This window comes from Pipistrellus kuhlii, unplaced genomic scaffold, assembly GCF_014108245.1.
Source record: "Pipistrellus kuhlii isolate mPipKuh1 unplaced genomic scaffold, mPipKuh1.p scaffold_m20_p_23, whole genome shotgun sequence".
Taxonomy (NCBI): domain Eukaryota; kingdom Metazoa; phylum Chordata; class Mammalia; order Chiroptera; family Vespertilionidae; genus Pipistrellus; species Pipistrellus kuhlii.
The window spans coordinates 7,452,120-7,472,868 of record NW_023425522.1 but is presented as its reverse complement, the minus strand read 5'-3'; the positions used below and the strand labels follow the sequence as shown (position 1 = coordinate 7,472,868).

Sequence of the window (20,749 nt, the reverse complement as noted above, 5' to 3'; positions counted from 1 at the left end):
GCAGGAAACCTAGAGATACTCATGCAGTCTGGTCGCCATACTGGACAGATGGGGAGACTGGGCCCAGAGGAGAGCCGTGACTTGCCTTCTGATTGAGGGCAGCACCAATGGAGATCCAGTCTCGCAACTTTGTTAACCATAGGGCCTCAAGCAAGCATCCTTTCAAGTGGTAAGTCCTGGAGAGAAATCAGACCTGGGGACTTGGAAAAGATTCCTCTTGCTGAGGAGAGGTTAGAAGTTCATGAATGTTTGGAGGAGCTGCTTTCATGAACCTGCCTTGACTTTCTCTTCAAGCCAAATTGGATTAGGCTTCCACCCACTGCCCTCCTTCTTCACCCTCCTTCCCCCACCCCAACGAGCAGGGCGGGCACTTCCCCCGTTTCCTGGCCAAGCATTCCTTCTGCCCACGAGGTCTCCTCCTTCGGCCCCAGGATGGGAAGATGTGCTTTAGCATCTCCAATGTCTCTCCAGGCCATGGCATCTTTACAGTAGCGTCCATCGTCATCGATGGAGAGACCTCTGAGAAGGTGGCGATCTTTGCAGGTCTGGGATTGTCCACGCTTGGACTTCACCCCGTCTTCTTCCTCTTTATGACAAATGTGCTGCTGTGGCTGGGACTAGAGGTGGAATTCCAGCCATTCTTCTGGGTCACCAGGGTTCTAAGAGGCCTCAAGACAGGGATTCTTGTGCTGATGATTTATTGAGGGGGTATCCTCAGGAGACACTAGTGAGGGAGTGAGGGAAGCAGGACAGGGCAGGGAAGACACCAGGGAAACACGTGAGTTCGAGAGAATTCAGGTCTCAACATAATCACGCAGGGGGCTCTGGAGAGTAAGTTGCACCAAAGTTGTCCTGCTTCAAAGCAAGAGGGCAGGGCTGTTATACCTGTCCGTGTAGCTGGCTGCTGCCTATGACTGCCCCTGGGGAGGGGTATGTGTAACCTTCCAGGCATTCCCAAGCCAGGCAGTTTTTATCAGGTAAGGGCAAGCCTTCAGGGAAAGTGCAAGTGTGAGCCATTAGCCACAGGCACTGGCAGCTGCTGGAGGTAGGCCTACTGGCCCAGCCACATCTTGGTGAGTTACTTGAGAGGAAGACCAGTTCATTGGGACTTAGGGGCCATCTGAGGATTTCTGTTTTGTCCACTCTCCAACAGCCCTGTACCGTGGGAAGACCTGGTGGCGGTTCTCTGGGGCCACATGTCCTTCCTCTGATGTCCAACCAATCACTCAGCCGTGATATCTCACATACCCCTCTTCTCTACCATGCACACTGCTGCTGGGGGTGTCTTCAGTCAGACTCTCTTCACCTCCCCCTGTACTGACCAGTACAGGCTGCGTGCTGTAACAAGCAGCCCTGGTGATCCATTGCAGCACACAGGTGGCCTGGTTGGGTGGCTTTCTTCCAAGCAGTGAGTCAGACTCAGGTTTCTCCCATCGTGTGATTCTGCCATCCTCTAGGGCACATGTGTCAAACACAAGGCCCGCGGGCCAAATCCGTCCCGCCAGGCCTTGCAATGTGGCCCGCACCGCGCTGTCATCACTGCACTCCGCTGCGTTTCCATCACAATGACAGTTTATGACTGTTCAGTAAACCATTCGGCCCGCGATTTAGGCTGGATTTTAGATTTTGGCCCCTTCTCTGATTGAGTTCGACACCCCTACTCTAGGGCAGTGGTCGGCAAACTCATTAGTCAACAGAGCTAAATATCAACAGGACAACGATTGACATTTCTTTTGAGAGCCAAACTTTTTAAACTTAGACTTCTTTTAACACTACTCTTTCAAAATAGACTTACCCAGGCCGTGGTATTTTGTGGAAAGCCACACTCAAGGGGCCAAAGAGCCGCATGTGGCTCACGAGCCACAGTTTGCCGACCACTGATCTAGGGCCTTAGACTCATTGCTGGTATGGAAACACAGATCAGAGGGGAGCACATTGGAGACTTTCCCAGGCTGGGCCTGAAAGTACCATGCATCACTTCTACCCATGACATTGTCCAGAACTTCATCATATGACCACACCTAACCACAAGGGGTGCTGGATAATGTAGTTTATACCCCCGGGAGGAAAATGAAATGGTGTTTGGTAACTCCCTACAGCTTCCACCATAGACCTTTTTGTTCCCTCTGCTGACTTCTTGGGCATTTGCAAGCCACCTCATGATGGAGTTATTGGCATCAGAAAGGGATGGTGAACCTGAAGGGTCTTTTATCTGTGGAGGAAGCAGTCCTGGCCCAGGGATCTGTCTCCTGCACGGCAGCTGCCTAAGCCGGGGGTGAAGGCCCACCCAGGGAACAGGGCAAAGGCAGCACTGGCTTCCAAGCCATGACCTCACTGGCACGGGCTTAACCAGCTGGGCAAACGGGCCAGCCAACCAGCGGCTGGACATACAGGCCACAGGCTTCCCTGTCTTTCACAGCCTTTCCCCGGAGCCCGGCTTAGCCCCCCTCGGCTTCGCTGAATCACCCTTTCCTGCTGCCAGCACGCCGGGCCGTGTCTGCCATTGGCTCTCGCTGGAAAAGCGTATGGAGAGCCAACTGGATCCCCATCGGGGCCGCTTTGTTTTCCCCGCTGAACACAAAATCTCCTGTTCCCTCGGAGAGCCGACAAGGGGACCCCGTGGGGCTGCCCTGTGGGAGCAGCCCCGGTGAATGTGGAGCCCGAATGCTCTAGCTTATTGAAGGCGGCTGTGCAGGGGAGGAGGGCGAGGGCTGTTCCAGCGGATTAGCGGTGCAGACTGAGGGTGGCAGGTGCAGGTCTCGCTGCTGTTTGGACCCGATACGAAATACTGATCTTCGCCCTCGTCCGGCTACAGGCCGAGAGGGGACCTCTTGTTCAGCCAGGCTTGGCGGTGGTTTTTAGTACCCCCTCCTTCCCCCGACTCCCAGCATTCCTTGGGAACACAGATGTGAGGATTCGTGCACATGTCTGTTCATTTTCTCTTCATTCGTTCAAACTGCACATTCACTGGGGCTGTGTTAGTGCTGGGGTTACAGGGGTCGGTACAGAACATGGGTAAGGTGACCAGACGTCCCGCTTTTGGCGGGACAGCCCCGATTTTTAACAATTTGTCCCCCGGCATTTTTTTTTTTTTTTTAAAGTAATCAGGACTTTTTTAAAACGCGGAGGGACGCGGGACAAATTGTTAAAAATGGGGACTGTCCGCCCCGCCAAAAGCGGGACATCTGGTCACCTTAAACATGGAGGTCCGGGTTCAAGAGACCCTGGCTTACGTGCAAGAAAGATGCCCCGGAGGCGATTTTAACCAGCTGCTGCCTGTTAGGGTAGATGCAGCGCAGGTGTCAGCGGGGGCCCACATGGCCTTGCTGGCCGGCTGTGTGTGTGCCGCCCTCATGCACGCCGTGCTCTCCGCGGCTCCTCACGCCTCCAGCCAGGCTGCTGCTCGCTGATGGCGCTGGTAGCAGGTAAGAAGGACCGGTGGCAAAGCCAGAAACCATTTGGGATCCACACGCAAAACCTCCGCATTGTGAGGAAGCTCCGGGCGGTAATCCTGGGCTCTGCGGTAGGCCGGTCATCGGGGCTTTCCCTGAGAGCAGGGGCCGCCCACCCCGCAGTCAGACCCCCTCCCCCGCCCAGCCTGGCAGCCAGCAGGGGTCTGCCCGCACTCTCCTCTGGGGTGGCAGGGCTCCTCTCGGCCGGCCATGAGTTTTCATTTCCGCGCTGGCAGCTGGCAGAGGATGTTCGGACGTGTCCTGTGGTCCCCGGACACAGGTTTCGGTTGGCCTGTTCCAGCGGGAAGGGGCTGGCAGACTCCCCAGGTCAGAGGCACGTGGCCCCCAGAGGCTCTGCGGGAACTGGTCCCAGGGCCCAGCAGCTGTTTCCCAGTTCCTATCCGGAGCGGGTGCTGGGCATGGAGCGAGACGGTGTCGCCCGCACCCACGGCCTCCTCGGCGGGTGAAAGCTGGTTAGTCCTTTGTCCAGCGGGTTGTCTGGCAGCCTCCCGGGAGGGGTATGTGTAAGCTCCCATAGGTCAGGGCCAGCGCTGGGGATGGGGTCCTGTGCCTCACCCTTGCCCAAGCTCCTGAGGCCTCATCCCCTCATTCTAGCTCCCCCCTCTGTGTGTGTGTGTGTGTGTGTGTATATTGGGGCGGGGGTGGGTGTGGATGTCAGGGACTGACTCAGTGGGGCCCTCTAAGACTGGGGGACATACGTGGTCACCCGATGGAAACCCTGTGTTGGGGTTCTGGAGACAGAAGAGATGGTTAAGCAACGGAAGAGGGTGTAACATGTGAACTTGGCCACCAGTAAAAACCCAGATGCTTTCAGGTGGGGAGTGCAGGGCAGGGGAAGTCCAGTGTCCACTGACCCCTCAGGCTCTCCGGTCACAGGCCTCTGCCGGGATGTGAGGGCTCCTCACACCTTCTGGGGGGCCTGGCTCCCTGGGGTGTGGAGAGAACCCCTCCCTCCCTTTACTCTCCGGAGGAGGCAGTCGGGCTGGGCTGGTCTTGGCGGGAAGGTTTCAGCGTCTGCCCCTGTTCTCATGGGAGGAGCAGGCCCCCCCGCCCAATCCAGCTTTCAGACGCCTGAGGAGTAATTCACTGAAACACCGTGTGCTTTTTAACCATGGCATGCATTTTGGGTGGGAATCCTTCCCAAAGAAAACCCAGCTTTCCTGCTGCATTGAGCCATGCACACGGACGCGATTTCACCTGTGGGGATGGCACGGCCAGTACAGCCTAACCCCGGGGCTTTCTCTGCTGTTCCGGGCTGTCTGCCTCTGTTCAGAGTGGCCCTTGGGTGTTCTCTGCCTGCTCTTCATGGTTTCAGGGTCCCTGGTCCCTTTTCTGCACCTGCTGGCTGGCCGTTCCTTCTTCCGGTCAGTGGGTCCCCGCCTCCCCTCCCCCCTTTAAATGTGTGGATCACAAGGCGTCGTGCTCTGGGATGGCTATGACACTTAGGACCGTGCTGGTGAGGAAAGGATCAGCTGTAAATGAAGACCTGGAGGCTGCTTAGGCCTCTTCCTGCTTCTCACCTGAGATCCAGAGACTTGAGATATGCAGGTTAAGCAGGATGGTATCCGACCTCAACAGAAATGTCTATAAAGTAAAAGAGGAGACAGAGTTGTCTCTTCAGTTTTCACATCGAATAACCGAGGAGCAGAGAGGGTAAGAAGAGGGACCCGCTTGGTGGGGGTTCTGGCGGCCAGGTCCCTGGGTTTTGGGGACCCAGGAAGGCTTGGGAGGGAGGGCACTTTCTCTGAAAGTCTTGAGGGCTGATCTGTTGGCTCAACAGGCTTATGCTGGGCTGTTCCAGAAGGTGGAACGAGGGCCACCTGGGAGGAGCTTAGAAACAGGCTCGGCTCGGCTCACAGAAGTCTGTCCAGACAGTGGGGATGGCAACAGGAGGAGCAAGGGTGGACCGACCTTCAAGTACCCTCTCCTCTCGAGAAGGCAGATTCTGTGGCTGGTGGCCAGTCCGTCAGTAATCGGACAATGACTGAGTCAACCGGGATGGCAGGAATGTGTCAGCTCTCCCACAAGTAACCAGGAGCACCTGATTGAGTTCTGGGCTCCCTTGGGTGCCGAGGTTGATTAGTCATGCCTGCCACGAGCTTGGCCGGGAATCTGGTGGCTTGTGCTTTTCCTGCTTCCACACTCGCTCCCAATCAGTGTCTTCTCTGGCGACCCTCCTTTTTCCCACCTGGAGGTAAGTTGCTCATCATTGAGCCGTTCGGAGTGGGAACCTGAGCTGCTTCCTCTCTCGGGCAGCCGCTGAGTACAGCCAATCTTCCTGAGGGCTGGCTGCTGGGCGGGCAGGGTTGTCAGGGGGGAGCTGAGTGTGGGGAGGTGAGGGGGAGGCACACTGAGGTTCCTCCTGAGGACAGGCCGCTGAGAGGAGGTACCCTTGAGAGGGGGCAGCCGCTGCATTGATGTGGGGGGAGGTTAGGGTCATTGCTTAATGGTCATCAGGTTGCCTATGGACTTGGGGACAAAGATGTGGGTGGCCTCGGGGGGTGTTAGCAAAACTACCCCCACTGGCGGGCAACCTCGGACACTGAACATTCTGGGCCTGTTTTCTCCTGTGTGTAACGGAACCTGTGGTCCTGATACCACCTGCTGGGTTCCTGACAGGTCCCTGTGCTGCCTGCTTGGGGGTGTGGGTGGGAGTGCTGCTGAGGGCCGCCCAGGGCGGCTCATCACTGCCCCCTGGAGATGGGCTGAGGGGGGCCACGTGGGTTGGACATGGGCTCAGGCCGGGGAAGAAGCGGTACCTGTGGGCAGGGAACAGGGTGGCTGGTGGCAGAGCAGGCCCTGCAGTCCTCTTCGTGCTGAGACTGACCTCGGCGCAGTGACCACCTGCTAGGAAGCCTGGGTGAGCACCCGAGGGTCAGGGGAAAATTCTAGATGGCCAGGAGCTGCTTCAGCCCACTGCGTCTCCTGCCTCCAGTCAGGAGGGCTTTCTGCAGCCCCGAAGGCTCTGGGCAAGAGGCTTTAATCTAATTACATGCTTTATTTGAGCCAATTTGTTTTCCAATCCATCTTGTTCAGCAAGAAGAAAGAGCATGCTGGGGACTCAGGGCACCCTCCGGTTCCGAGTGGAGAAGGGGCTGCTCTCCTGCCTCACATGGCCAGGGCAGCCCTGACCTCTCCCAGCCCGGCCACCCCCCACCCCCCAAACGGGCTGCAGGCTGCCCTGCTTCACAGGGAGGGAGCTGCCGCCGATCAGCCACTTCCATCTGCTGGGAGAGGAAGCTCAGCTTGCTGGTCACCCCTCCAGAAAGCCCAGCCAGAGAGCCTGTGCGTGCTTCCTCCGAGTCCAGTGCCCCGGGCTGGACTGAAGCGGGGGGGGGGGGGGGGGCGGGGGGGGCGGGGGGGGCGGGGGAGGGCCCTGCCCGGCAGGCGACCTGGCAGGGCCTCGCCTTCCCCATCACCCCAGCTCTGAGCCTCCCTGGCTCCTCCACCCATGGGAGCTGCTCTCAGTGTCCCAGGCCCAGCATTTTAAATCTGCAAATCTCTCTCACAATAAGGCGGGGATTTAGAATCTTGTTATTAAAGTCCAAACAGAACGCCAGAGCCCTGCAGACCTCCCCGGAGAGGGCAGATTTACTGGCTCCTGTCAGCGTTTGGTTCTTTGGCATTTTCCAGAATTGTCTTTTCCCGCTCTCCCTTTGGATCCTGCTTCAGCCATTGCTTCCCTGCTGGTGGAGAGCTTGTGTCCTGGGTCCCGGCCCCGGGTGTGAGCAGACAACCCTGGCCCTTTGGGAGGGAGGCAGAAGGCAAGCCAACCCGAAAACCCTGCCCCTGCCCCTGTGACAGGTGCTGGGAAGGAGCCAGGCCCCCTGACGAGGAGTGTGCTGTCCAGGACAGCCCAAGGTCCACAAAGAGAAGCATTTTAATTGGTTGTGCCAGGAATAGAGAGATTGGTGTGTTGTTGGTTTTTGTTTTTTGTTTGTTTGTTTGTTTTTTGTTTTTTTCATGCTCCTAAGTTTGAGTAAAAATGAACGCTAACATCTTTCGGAGCTTAGCATGTCAGGCTTCATCTCACTAGAGCTGCCGAGAAGGCCACACTCACCCCGTTTAATCAGCGAGGAATCTGAGGTCCAGAGAGCTGCAGTCACGTGCTCAGGGACACAGCTCAGGGACAGGCCCGGGACCAGCATGTTGAGGCCCTCCATGGTCTGCCTACCTGCTCACTGCTGCCCGGCTTCCCGCAGCCCTGCAGGTCATTACGATCCTGAGTCAAGCCGTGCCCTCCGTTGCCATGGGTTGTATCCCAGGTCCAGGGAGAGGCAGTCTGTCCACCGGACACTCCGGGCCCCGGGACAGCAGGCACGGCGTGCAGAACAGCCCTGTGGCCCGGAGCTCGTTTTTTCTAGGTGACACAGGTGGGCGGGTCTCCTGATTTCTACTGCCACTCAGGACCCCTGCAGCCCCAGCCACGCCCTCTTTGTCATCAGGAAGCTTGGCAAGTCTAAAAGACACCTAAACCCTTCACCCAGGCATTCTCACGGGTCGCCAGCATAATGGCGAAGGGAGCTGACTGTGACTTTCTAGGGAAGCCAGTTTCACACCCGCGAGCACCAGGGGCCGGGGTCATGTTCCAGGGGGTTCAATGAGCATTTAGTGGTGACCCCATGGCAGGCAGAGGAAGCACCCGGACAATCCAGAGCTGAGGTGGGTGCTGAGAACTAGCGGTGCCCAGCTGTGCTTGGGAGCAGAGAGGAAGGCTGCACTGGGAAATGAAATGATACAGGAATGGGTTGCAGAGAAGGTCTCGAGGGGAAAGGCATGGATGGCTGTACCACAGGTCCCCCGTGGTCTCTGGCTTCTCCAGCATCTCTGAGATGTGGTCCTCATCTTTCCAGATCATTTGCGGGCAGTAGGATCCAGGCGCCGCTCACTGGAATGGAGGAGGAGATGTATGAACAGAGTATCCGTCCCGAGGCCATGGACCTGGGGCACAGGCAGGGTCCCAGCTGTGGGTCTGCATCTGGACACCCCTGTCTGGCTGTGGCCTGGCTCCGGGTCTGCAGTGTAGCCCAGAGAGGATCTTGGGGGCAGATATCTTTCTCTTGGGAGTTTGTGGCTCAGACCCAGCACACCAGCTGGCTTCTTGGTTTGGGTCAGTTGTAGGCTTCTGCTGAGGACCGGGCCAGTCACCCCATCCTTGCCTCCTGAGGCCCACTGGTGGGGCCCCATCTTTTCACTGCTCTGCCATCATTCACCCTCCATTTACCAGCATCCAGTGGGGGCCACGGAGGCCGCCTCGAGCCCCTCACACCCAGTCAGCAGCAGCTTCTCATCCTTTGGGTCCCAGCTGAAGGATCATCTCCTTGAGAGCCCGTCTCTGACATCCCCCATCACTTGTGCCACACTCTAGTTATTTCCTCCTAAACCCTGAGCATAGGCAGGACAGTTACTATTACCCCATTTCACTGATGGGCAAACTGAGGTTGGAATAGTCAGACCGTAGGGCTGGTGAGGCGACCCCTTTATTCAAGAAACGACCAGTTTCTCCGGAGCCTGCTAACACCTCCTCCCTCAGGGCCACAGTGCGGACGGGGCCTTGGGGAGCTGCCAGAAGGGCATTTGAAGAAGAGACGTTGAGCTTTGCTATTTGGGAGGATAGGAACACGGGATTTGAGGCCACAGTGGATGTGCCAGACCCAGGCCTGACGTCGGAAGCTGGCCCAGCGGGTGGCTCTCCAGGGAAGGTATGAGCACCAGCCCCTGCTCTACGCAGCGGAGCCCGTGTTTCTAGCGGGGTGCGGGGAGAGGACCCAGGGCTTGCGTAAAGCCCTCCTTTCCGGCTTCCCCGCCGGAGGGGTTATTGGTGGTCCTTGAGAGGGAACGCGGCTCGCGTGGTAGAGTGGCAAGTTGTGCTTCTGAGGGCTTGGAGACTCCTTTGTATCCACAGCGCAGAGTAGACATCGTGGTCACCTTGGTGTGAGTGGGCCTGGGCAGCCTGGGCCCACCTGTGGTAGCAAGAGGGTAAAAGCCTCCCTCAGCCCATGCAGTTCAACGCCCTGCTCCCAGCAGCCCGGGTGGCCCGGCCTGGCACAACTTCCCGGTGGCTTTGCTTACATTTCCAATGGAATCCAGACCGTCTCCAGCCCCCCAGGGCCCACTCAGGCTGTGTGGCTCACCTCTCTCCTCCGCTCCTCCTCCATGCGGGGCCAGGCTCCCCAGCCTTCATTCCGTGCCTGGACGGTGCCAGGCGTAGTCCTGCCTTCGGGCCTTTGCACGGCGGCCACTCTTCGTCCTTGGCGCCCCCTGGCCGCGGGTCTTAGCCCTGCACCATTCCCAGCGTTCACTCTCTGTCCTGTGCTACCTCCGGGGGCGCTTTCCAGGCCACCCTGGCTAGAGCCATGTCCTCACTCTCAGCTGCTTCCCGTGCATGCACACAGTTGGCTGGCAGCTCGTGCTTCCTTTCCCCTGGGTGTCGGCAGCCGTGGAGCTGGGGACGAGGAAGCTGCACGCACACGTGGCACTTAGCAGCAGAACCCCACCCGTTAACGATACGTGTCACCTTTGTTAAATTCGGATACCCCCTCGCAACAGGGTTCACACCCACCGCCCAGCATTTCAGGGCATGGTGCATTCTTCCACCATAAAATCCAGCCCCTGCCATGGTCGGCAAGCCTCCTACCAACCCAGCTCTGGCTGGGCCCCCTCGCCAGCTTCAGGCTCCCCTTTTTGTGGTTCCTCGCTCCTGCCTGGCCCTGTCCTGCCCCGGGCATCTCACAGGGCTGATTCCTTGCCATCCTACCCATCTCCTCCTCAGACTGGCCTTCCTGTCTAGGAAATGCTGCCCCCTACTTCCTAATGCCCCCTGCTTTCCCCATTCTCTGCCTGCTCAGTGTCTTCACTGAGGGATGCCCCTCATGTCTGAGCCGGAAGCACTCGGGATAGTGTGTGTGAATTTGCATCCCAACCACATTGTGTAAGCGCCTGACCAAAGTCCGGTGGAACTGAGCTGCGTCCCGCTGAGATGGAACATGATTACCTCTCCACATCCCCTCTGTCCCTCTTTTGTGAATTGCTTGTTCGTCTGCTTTGAGTTTCGGGTCACTTTGTCTTACAGTGGTGCCTCGCATAAAGAACGCCTCGCACAGCGAACGCTGCACACAACGAACTTCATTTCATGATTCATACAACGAACTTCGTTTCACACAACGAAGTCGCCCGAGCTTCCACGACCGCTTTGCCCGAGCTTCCACGATCGCTGCCGATGTATTGCATCCTTCCGCGCAGGCACTGCAGGCAGTCGTTAGTCACTGCGCTTAACTTAAGCACGTATCGCGGCAATCGTTCTTCATTACGAATTAAATACGAACTTTTCGCATAACAAACTTGCTCCTGGAACGAATTAAGTTCGTTGTGTGAGGCACCACTGTATTTTAATTGATTCAGGAGAGCTCTTTATATATCAAAGACACCCGTCCTTTGCCATCTGCGCTGTAAACACCTTGGGGCTTTTTCCCAGGCATTTGCCCCCACAGGCCGTAAGGCACCCCACACCCAGCTGCTCTGCCTGGAGACTGCTCGAGGCCGCCTTGTCCTGGGGGTCCGTGGCCTCTCTGTGCCGGGGCCCCACGTGAAAGGGCCTTCATGCTCTCGAAGCAAGTAGGGGTGGAGGTGATAGAGCGGGTGGCTTTGGCGAGACGTGTGGGTGCTCAACAGCTGCCTTGGACCCCAGCTTTCCCAGAGAGGGTGCTGGGCGCTGTGCTGTGGGTGAGGGTGGCTTTAGCAGGGGGACAGTCACTCGCTCATCTGTGTCAGGACCAAGAGGCGAGAGCTGGCTTCACAGGGACCGCCTCCTCCGTCTGCACCCCACGACGGCCGTTATGAACCCTGTGGGTGGCCGCAGTCCCCGGAAATCGCACACTGAAAGCTGGGCTCTGCCCGAGGGGTTCTGGGCAGCTTGGTGGCTCCGACGGAGCCCAAACACCCTCCCTGGACAGACTGACCTGACCTGCATTTTGTCACCTGGTGGGCAGAGTGGCTCAGCCAAAATGGGTGTAGCCAGTGGGACCCCCCCCCCTCTCGCCCCCCGTGCCCTGAGTGCTTTTACCCCGGGCCCAGGAACCAGGGCCCCTCCCCTGTGTCCAGCCAGAGGAGTCTGAACTCCCCCAGCCCTCCAGGTCCCTGTCCTTGCTCGTTACCCGCACAGCCCCACCTTCCTGAGCCCCACGGCCCAGAAGCAGAGGCAGAGGTGCTGCTGGGAGGGAGACCTTGCCAGCTCCCCGCCCCGCTCCCAGGGAGGTGCCAGATGCAGCGCCCCTGGCTCCAGCCAGGGCCCGCCGGCCCGCCTGCCATATGCTCCGAGATGAGCTCCGATCTGCCGAGCAGGCCTGCCCGGCAGGGTTTTTGGCACCTGGGCACGGGAGGCAGACCGGAGGGGCCGGCTACTCAAGGTGGAGGGAGAGGAGGCGGGGGCTTGGCCGCTGGGATTGGGCCTGCGAGGCCCCCTCTTGGTTCTTGGCCGTGGCTCGGCCCTCGGAGCAGGTGGGGGGAATAAAAGGGAGAGTTGGCTGCTCCCAGCAGCCAGCCAGGCAGCCAGGATGGGCCTGCTGCGCGCTGCAGATGGCAGCCTCGGGGTCTCCGCCACTCTCCCCAGGACAGAGCTGGCCCAGTGGGGAGCAAGGTGGTCCTGGTGTTTGTCCCTGGCAGCCCCCGTTTCCTTGGTCTGTGCAGGTCATCCAGGATGTACCTGTGCCCTCGATTGGTGGCCCAGAGCGTCGCCCGAGAGTGTGAGGGCAGGAGTTGTTTGCTCGCCCTGTCCTCACTACCTTTGTGTGGAGCCAGGGAAGGCGGGGGCCCAACCGTTGGGTCCAGTGAAGATGGGAGTGTGCTGGGCATAAAATACCGGGACCCATTTGGCAAATGAGGTCGACCCACTGATCTGCAGGGTCTGTGTGTGCTTAGGCGTATGCCAGCTTTTCTATTCGGGTTGAACTATAGGAAACAGCCTTTTTTTTTTTTTTTTTGAAGTTGACGAATGAATGACTAATTTTAGGCACTTGCATGTGGTTCATTCGAATAGCTTTCTATCTTTTTTGGTGTTTCTGACCACATCAAATTGCATGAAAAGGATGTGCCCTTTCCATGGTCACATGGACTCAGCCTTTGACACTGTCTGGATCCAGCGCTTTCTTAAGATTATTTCTCCGTTAATCTTTGCTATCTCTCCTTGGGTTCATTCAACCTGGTCATTTATGTGACGTAGTTCATTCAGACACCCAAGATTTCAGCCTAAAGCTAAACAATAGCCTTAGAATGTGTAAAAGCTTCTTTAGATTGTGGTTATTTCCCCTTTCTCCTTCCTTTCTAATGTGTATATTTTCTCTCTTTTATTCATAATTAGACATGATAGTGTATTGTCTGTTTGGGTTTTTTTGTTGTTTTTAGTTGGTTTTGGTGCTTTCTGGAGAATCAATTCTTGGGTGTGTTTATAACCTTGGAGGTTTTTAGTATCTACTTTATTAATAGCTACATCTGTTGTTATTAATTCTTCCCTCCTGCTTCATGTTTTGTTTTGCTTGTTTCTAAATACCGTATTTTCCGGTATATAAGACGACCCCTTAATTTTACAGTTATAAAACATAGGTTTAGGCCTATATTCGCTGTATAAGACTAACCCCCCATTTCCAAGGCAACACCAGTTCTTTTTTTAATAGACCGCCTCTCTGACTCTGGCCAATCTGAGCAGGCTTTTTACTAGAACACAGTGTAGCTTCGGGTACAGAACATGTATAATTTGCATGCATAAAAAGCCTGCTTGGATTGGCTGAGTTAGAGAGGCAGTCTATTAAAAAAAGAACTGGTGTTGCCTCGGAAGTGGGGGGTTAGTCTTATACAGTGAATATAGGCCTAAACCTATGTTTTAACTGTAAAATTAGGGGGTCGTCTTATGCACGGGAAAATACGGTAGTAGAATTCAATATACTTTATTTATTTTCATTATTTTTTGCTATTTTGTTACATTGCGGTCAGGCCATGTGTGGCCTGTACAGTTTCAGCTCCTTGGAATTAATTTAGCATTCTTGTATACTTATGTGTCTATTCCTTTTTGTATTTCTAACGTGTTTGTTTAATATATTTGACTAAGATGTGATTCCACACGAAATGTTATTTTTGAACAAGCATGTAAAGCTGGTGGCCTGCGGGCTGTGTGCTTCGTTTCTGTGACCTGTGTTAGCCTTTGGGTTTGACATGCTTGTTTCAGAAGCTTACAACTTCTTTAAAGTTGTAAACTTAGAGATTTGGCTTTATTTGGTTATGTCCCTCTGCAAAAGTTACTTAACGGACTTGGACCGGTTTTTCAATAGAGTTACATCCATTTACAGTCATTGCTCTTCTCTGATCTTCATTTATCACAATTGCTTTATATGTCCACTTTTCTTGTTTTGTTTTGTTTTTTCCCTTTTGGCATATTACCTATAATTTATTTGCTATCTTCTCTGGTGTGTTGTGATTTTTCATAAAGCACTACTTGATCTAATAGCTCCAAGTTGTCAGAGTAAAGATGAAATAGCATCTTTTGCATTCTACCTACGTAATAGAGAGAGTTGTATTTTTCCACCTCACTTTATTTCTTAGTTTTTGTTAATATGGATCTAAAGTTTCAGATCATATTTAGATCACATTAACATATAATTAGTATGATCTACATTTTTATAGTTATTTATACATACATACATATACATTTTCTGATGTTTCCTTTGAAACATTTTAAAATCACTTTGATATTTGCCTTGTTTTAGAACCAAATTTGAAGTCTCTATGTTCACTGGTTTTGTTCTCACTACCAGTATGTTCATACTCTGACTTTTCTCCTCTTAAACTCTTTTTTGATTTATTTCACGGTTGGGAAATATTCTCAAGTATTTCTCTCAAAAAGGATACATGATTGGAATGTTTTCAGAATCATTGCCTACTTGAGAATGCCTTTTGTTTATCATGGCCAGCAAACATGCAAGACAGTCCAGCTAGGTATAAAATTCTTGGGTCACAAACTTTTTCCTCTTCAAGACCCATAGACATTGTGCATAATCATCATGCCAACTTCTTCTTCTTGATTTTTAATCTGTATGCATTTTTTCCTCATCTTGGTATTTATATGTTTTTGCAAAGATATGTCTAGATGTTAGTGTCTTTTCCTTGATGAAAAACAAATTAATGAGCCCTTTTCTTGTGCATGTGTAGCTCTGTCTTAGCTCAGGTATCCTATCATTGGTGATTTCTATTCCACTTGGCCTCCACTGTAGTCCTCTTCCAGTTATATGGCACCTCATCACTTTTCCCCTACACCTTATCATTTTCTCTTTCATAGTTTCCATGTCTCTGTCCTTCTCCTCTATATTTTAGGAGAACTCCCCCAATTCATTCTCCATGTTCTGAGTCAGTGTTCTGCAGTACCATTTTTCTTTTCTGCTTCCAGAGTGGATTTTAATTGTGCTGGCTTTTAAGGTTTTTGTGGGGTTTTTTTAGTTCTTTCATCCCCACCTATGCCACTCTTCATGTGTCATCATATGGCCTTTTCAGATTTGTGTAGTCTTCCCTTATGGCTTTCTTCTATTTTATAGAGGATGTGTCTTTTTAGAATTCTTTTAGTCTGCCATACTCATTTGGTTACATATTTCCTATGACTGTTTTCCAGCGATGGCGACAGAATTTGAGGAGTTGTGATTGAGACCGTATGGCCTACAAAGCCTAAAATATTTATACTTTTGGCACTTTGCAACAAGAACAACAAAAAATCCACAGATCCCTGTACTAGCGTGACAGCTGGATTCCTGTTTCCCTCCAAGTGGGATGGCAGGGGACTGAATGCAGCTCCATCTCCCGTTCCTCATCCCGGCCAGCCTTCCCTCTCCGTTCACTCCTGCTCTGTGCCGCTGGCATTCTCCTGTCTCCTCACTGATGCCGACTCTCTCATTCTCTCATCGATAACTTGAATAAAGATGCAGGTTCAGGTACCTCCTGCAAACACTGTCCTTCCAGTCCCTACCATCCCTTAAGCTCTCCCTTGTCACCAGGCCCCGCCCACTTCCTGCCCATTTGTTTTCTGGTTGTTGTTTCTCTGTCATTCTCCCCCCCCCCCCCCCCCACCTTACCCCTGCCACCTTTTTTTTTTTTTCCTTTCTTTCTTTTTTTAGGATCTTTCTGTTCACCAGACAAAGAACTGTGTCCGGAGGTAAAACCTGGGCAGGCTTAGCGTGTTCCCCCACCACCTGCCTTTAATTCACAGAGATTGCTCCCAGATCCCAGCCTTGGGTCATCCTCTATTGGTTTCGTTTCTGGCACCGGTGTGAACTTTCACTTTTCCTCATTGTCTTTATAGCTGTTTTGGAAAGAAACAGGGAGGGGCCACGTGGGTGACAGCCAAGGCAATGCCGTTTGAGGGAGTCGGAGCTGCGTCTGCAGGCCGGGCTGTCCGTCTCGAGCAGCTTCCCCGGCTCAGTGTGCATTTGGTGGAAGAGGAAAAGGCAGGAGCGTGTTCCTTGCCCAGGGACCGCGTGTGTCCGTGTCCCGGAGGGTAGTCACGTCACCCGCCGGAGAGCAGGCGTCTCGCACTCCAGCCCCGGTGCCCGTGCTTCACCTACAACCCTATGAGCTGGGTGACTTCGGTTTCCTTAGCTCACACTTAGACTGGAAGCCGAGAATATGAAGAGTCGGGGCCATTTTACAGCCAGAAGCACACCGGCCTGGCAAGTTTCCGGCCAACTGGAAGGAAAGACACAGGACTCCCCCCGGCCCCCCGCCTCCCGCCTCTCCCCAAACACTCACACACATAAAATTGCAGGTTCAGAGCCTGGCTCCGTGTCCCGCGGTCAGCCCGAGTGTCACAGTGTGAGCGCCCGTCTCCTACACGCACCTGGCTGGCCTTCCCCTGCCCAGCTGGGTGCTCTGTGCAAGTGCTGGGTGCGGGGACTCCATCCCCTCCTCCGCCTTTACGCCCGATCCGGACAGTGGTTTCGAACCCTGGCTGCCCATTAGAACCCCCTGGGGACTTTATGGACCCGGACTCTCAAGGCGGCCCCCTGTACCAGTGACTTCAGAATGTCTCCAGGGTGGGACTCGGGCATCGGTGGGTTTTTACAGCTTCTGGGTGATTCTACTGCGTGATCCGGGCTGGGAAGTAGGGGTTGGGAGCACAGACTGCAGCCAGGATCTCCCATCTGTGCCTGGGGCTGATGGGCGGGTTAGAGGGCCGTGCCCTGGGCCCCGTTAGTGCTGTGTGAGCGGCTGCCATGGCTGAGGCACAGACTGGATAGTCAGGGTGGCTGTGATTCGTCAGTCAGGGTCCGGAGCTCCCACTAATCAGGCAGTGATGGGGGCCACACATCCCAGCATGCTTCCTGTCTCAGTGGGTTCCTGGCTCTGAAAAGAGGAGCTGAAGCTGTGCCGGGAGGGAGAGGTGAGGGGGAGGAAGGAGGTGAGAGCTGGAGGTGCAGGCCTAGGACTCCGCCGCCTGCCCTCCTGCTCCGCAGGGTAGAGCTCCCGGGGGCGGGCACCTGGGGACCTCTCCATCTCCAGTGTCCTGCTCTTTAAGGGGGATCTGGTCCCTGTCTCGCCGGTTGCTGTGAGCCGAAGTTGGGGCCGTGCCCCGAGGCTCCCTCTGGCTCCGCTGTCGCCTCGGCTGAGAGGCAGGTCGTGCCGGGCCAGGCAGCGTGCACGCTCCCTCCTCACCAGGAGGCAGCACGAACAGGGGCGAGCGACTTTCCTGAAAAAGAACCGGAAAGCGAGGAGAGCGGGTTCACGGCTGTCCCCAGGATGATGTCACCCGGCACCACTTACATCCCAGTTCGCCTCCCTAAGCGGGGAGAGCCGGCGGCCCGGCCAGGCACCCGGGGCCACGGGGACTTACGCACAGCCTGGCTTTGGCCACAACAGCGGCTGCTGTGAGCGTCATCCGGCCCTGCTGGCAGCGGGGGCTGTCCCGGCGGTGACGGTGGTGGTGATGGTGGTGGTGTCGGTGCTACTTCCCTGGTGCCCAGGCCGCCGTCCCCTCTCGGACTTGGCCATGGTAGAGTGCAGGCCACAACCCAGGCCCTGCACCCCAGCAGGCTCTCCCTGCAGTAGCCAGCCACCGTCCAGCGGCGGGAGGGATGGTCCTGCAGCCTCCGGTGCTCCTGGGCAGGGCTTCCCGGGGTGGGGTCCAAGGGCTCAGACCAGGGGAGCCGGCGGGGGGCAAAGAAGGGGCTGTTTTTTCTCAATTCCTGAGACTGGTTTCTAACTGGTGCCCCAGGAAGCTGCTCTGGAGGCATTAGGCCGCTGCCAGCTGGGGCGCTCAGGGCATGGGGCGGAGCTGTTTCGACTTCGAGCACGGGGGCGGCCATTCTGACGTCTCAGACTCAGTTCTGACGTCTCAGACTCGGTTCTAGGTCCAGTCGTGGTGCTAGCTGTCTGGGACGCATTGGGCAGGTGGCCTCAGCTTTTGCATCTGCAGAATGGGAATAACCCAGCAGAGAACATGTCCGTGGATCGCAGGCCCCAAGGAAGCAGCGACCTCCGATGGGGTCAGTGGTGCTCTGGGGTGATCTCTGAATGTCCCCTGCGGACTTCAGCCAGGGGTGGGGGCGTTGGGCACCAGAGGCCCAACCTCATGCTCTGGCTCTGCCCTGTGCTCCCAGCCCAGGTCACCGCTTTCCCCTAACGTGGCCTCGGTTTCCCTGTCTGCACACCGAGGGGCTGGCCGGTCACTCTCAGGTCTGCGTGTGTGTGTGTCACCCTCCACCCTCCTGGGACACACACCCAGTCCGCTCCCAGCCGCCCAGGCTGCCATTGCTCCCAGAACAGGGGGGCCTCCACCGCCCCGGCTGCCCGGCTGCTCCCGCAGGTGGAACACGGGCCACGCCTCAGCCCCGGCTCTGAGCCCGACACGCACTCCCACGGAGGGACTGCGGTGTTCCCTGAGACCCGGCATGGCGAAAGCACGGGGGCGGCCATTCCGACGTCTCAGACTCGGTTCTAGGTCCAGTCGTGGTGCTAGCTGTCTGGGACGCATTGGGCAGGTGGCCTCAGCTTTTGCATCTGCAGAGTGGGAATAACCCAGCAGAGAACGTTTGTGAGACTTGGATGGGACCCGGCATGCCGGGCAGTGGGGCAGGGAGGCCGGGATGAGTCGCCGGGCCTCTGTGGTGGGCTGGGCGCCAGACGTGGACGGAGGGCAGGAATGGATTCCCCCTCGGCTACAGAGCAGCAGGAGCCCGCAGGGTGAGGGCGCGCTGGGCTGGGGTTGGAGGCCTGCATTGGGTGGGTTGCCACGGGCCACCCCCAGGAGAAGCAGGCCTGGTTTCTGGCCGGGCCCAGGCCCCCCACACCCCGCCTGGCTCACATGCGGACTGGGGGAGCCCCGAGATGACCCCCCACGGCCGCGGCCAGGCCCCCGTCCCAGCAGCGGGGCCCATTAGGACTGAACTCTCTGGCGGGGGCATCTCATTTGCACACTCCGGTGGAGTGGACACCAAAGGGGCTTTCTCATACTTCACGGGCTGCTAATTTCCCCCGTGACCCCTTTAGTCGGGGCCTGACCCCAGCCAGAGGCTCCACGCCCTGGAAGCCAGCGCCTGACACAGACCCTGGGCGCGGTCACAATGCGGCCTCTGTGGGCTTTAATCAGGCCCCTCTGGCGTCTGAGAGCGGGGTCGGGGAGGGTGGGGGGTGGGGGGTGGAGGGGGTGGGGAGTGGTTATTGTGTGGCCCGCAGAAGCCCTGGGTGGTGCTAAGTGGGAGCCGCCAGTGTCCCTCCCAGAGGCGGGGGGGAGGGGGGGAGAGGAAGGGAGGGGGGGCTGCAGGCTGAAGGACTCCTCAGGCTGTGTGTGGGGGGGGGGGGCGAGAGGGGGAAGGGAGCCTTTGTCCCAAGCGCCTCTTTAGAGGCCAGGCCGGCCTGGCCCAGGGGTGTCACATGCCTCTGGGTATCTAGGGGGGTGCCCTCCTCCCCCACTCACCCGAGGCCCGGTCAGCACCAGCTAATTAGGTTCTGTCTGTGCTCTCCCTCCCTGCAGACTGCGATTCCTACTGCAAGGCCTCCAAGGGGAAGCTGAAGATCAACATGAAGAAGTACTGCAAGAAGGACTATGGTGAGTGAGGGGTGGGCAGGGGTGGGGCCAGCGAGGAGCGGGGTCGGGTGCCGGGGGGGCCCCCGAGGGAGTGTGGGTGCTGCAGTCTCTGTGACCGAGCGAGAGGCAGCCGAGCTGGACAGACCCCATGCCCAGGACCTCTCGTCTCCTCCCCCTTGGTCCTTGGCGGTGAGGGGCACGAGGCCCACAGGGCGTGAGGACTGCGTTGCGCAGCCCTGAGGGCGGCACCCTGGCCAGCGGGGGATGGGGGTGGGGGAGGGCAGGCTCAGACTGAGGCCTGAGTCTGCTGCTCAGAGGGAGGAGGTCCGTGGGACGTTTGAGATGCCACTTCCTGACGCCTCCTCCTCAGGAGTTGACCCCAGAAGACACAGCTGGGGCTGGGCAGGGGAAATGCAGTATCACTCTGATCCACGGCCCACGGGAGCCACGGGGCTGCCAGCCTGGGCGCCGCCTGCAGATCCCGTCACCTGAGCCCTCAGGCTCTCTAAGCTGGGAAGGGTCTCCTGCCCCCTCCTCCCATTACACACTGTTCTCCCCCTCCCCCCTCGGGACAGTGCCCCCCGCCCCCTTCCCCCTGGAGCTCCCTGTCTGCCTCCTTAAGCATCTGCTGAGTCCTGTGTCCCCACCCAGTGGGAGGTGAGGCATCGGCCTAGTGATTCTGAGAGTGTTCTCACTGGCCAGACACCGTGTGACACCGGCACAGCCTGCAGGGAGGCCACAGGTTGTGTGCAAAGAGCAGAGGGAAAGCAAAGGGGAATCCGGGAGAGTCATCCAGCCGTTGCTGCTGGCAGGGCAGGAAACCCCTTGTAGACTGAGCGTCCTCCTGGGCAGCCGAGGGCCTGGCCCCCCACCCCAGGAAGTAGTAGCACAGCCTAGAGGCAGCCCGGGGGCTGTGAGCCCAGGCCTGGCACCTTCCCGGGCCTCCTCCTGACCTGGGGGCTGGGGGCCGAGCCCAGGCTGTCCTTACAGGCCCTGTGCCTCTCACCATGCCTCCCCTGCTCCCCCCACCTCAGCTCCCGCCCCCCTCCCCCCCACCTCTCGGCGAGGACAGGGGCAGGAAGGGGAGGACTGGGTGGCCACGTGGGGCAGGGTGTTTCCATGTTCGCTTGAAGCGCTCCAAAGTAGATGCTGGGGAGGGGCTGGGACGAGAGAGCTGAGCAGGCTCCCTCCTGGTTCTGTTTTTTGAGTGAAAAGGGAAAAA

The 20,749-nt window shown here is 56.9% G+C and overlaps 1 protein-coding gene across 1 annotated transcript in view; it reads left to right on the top strand.

Moving 5' to 3' along the window:
• The window catches only part of NTN1 (netrin 1), a 181,676-nt gene that overhangs the window by 147,092 nt on the left and 13,835 nt on the right, over positions 1-20,749 (top strand). The window contains exon 7 of the mRNA XM_036452200.2: positions 19,474-19,548. Coding sequence (XP_036308093.1) covers positions 19,474-19,548 — 75 coding nt within the window. The remainder of the gene's footprint in view (positions 1-19,473; positions 19,549-20,749) is intronic.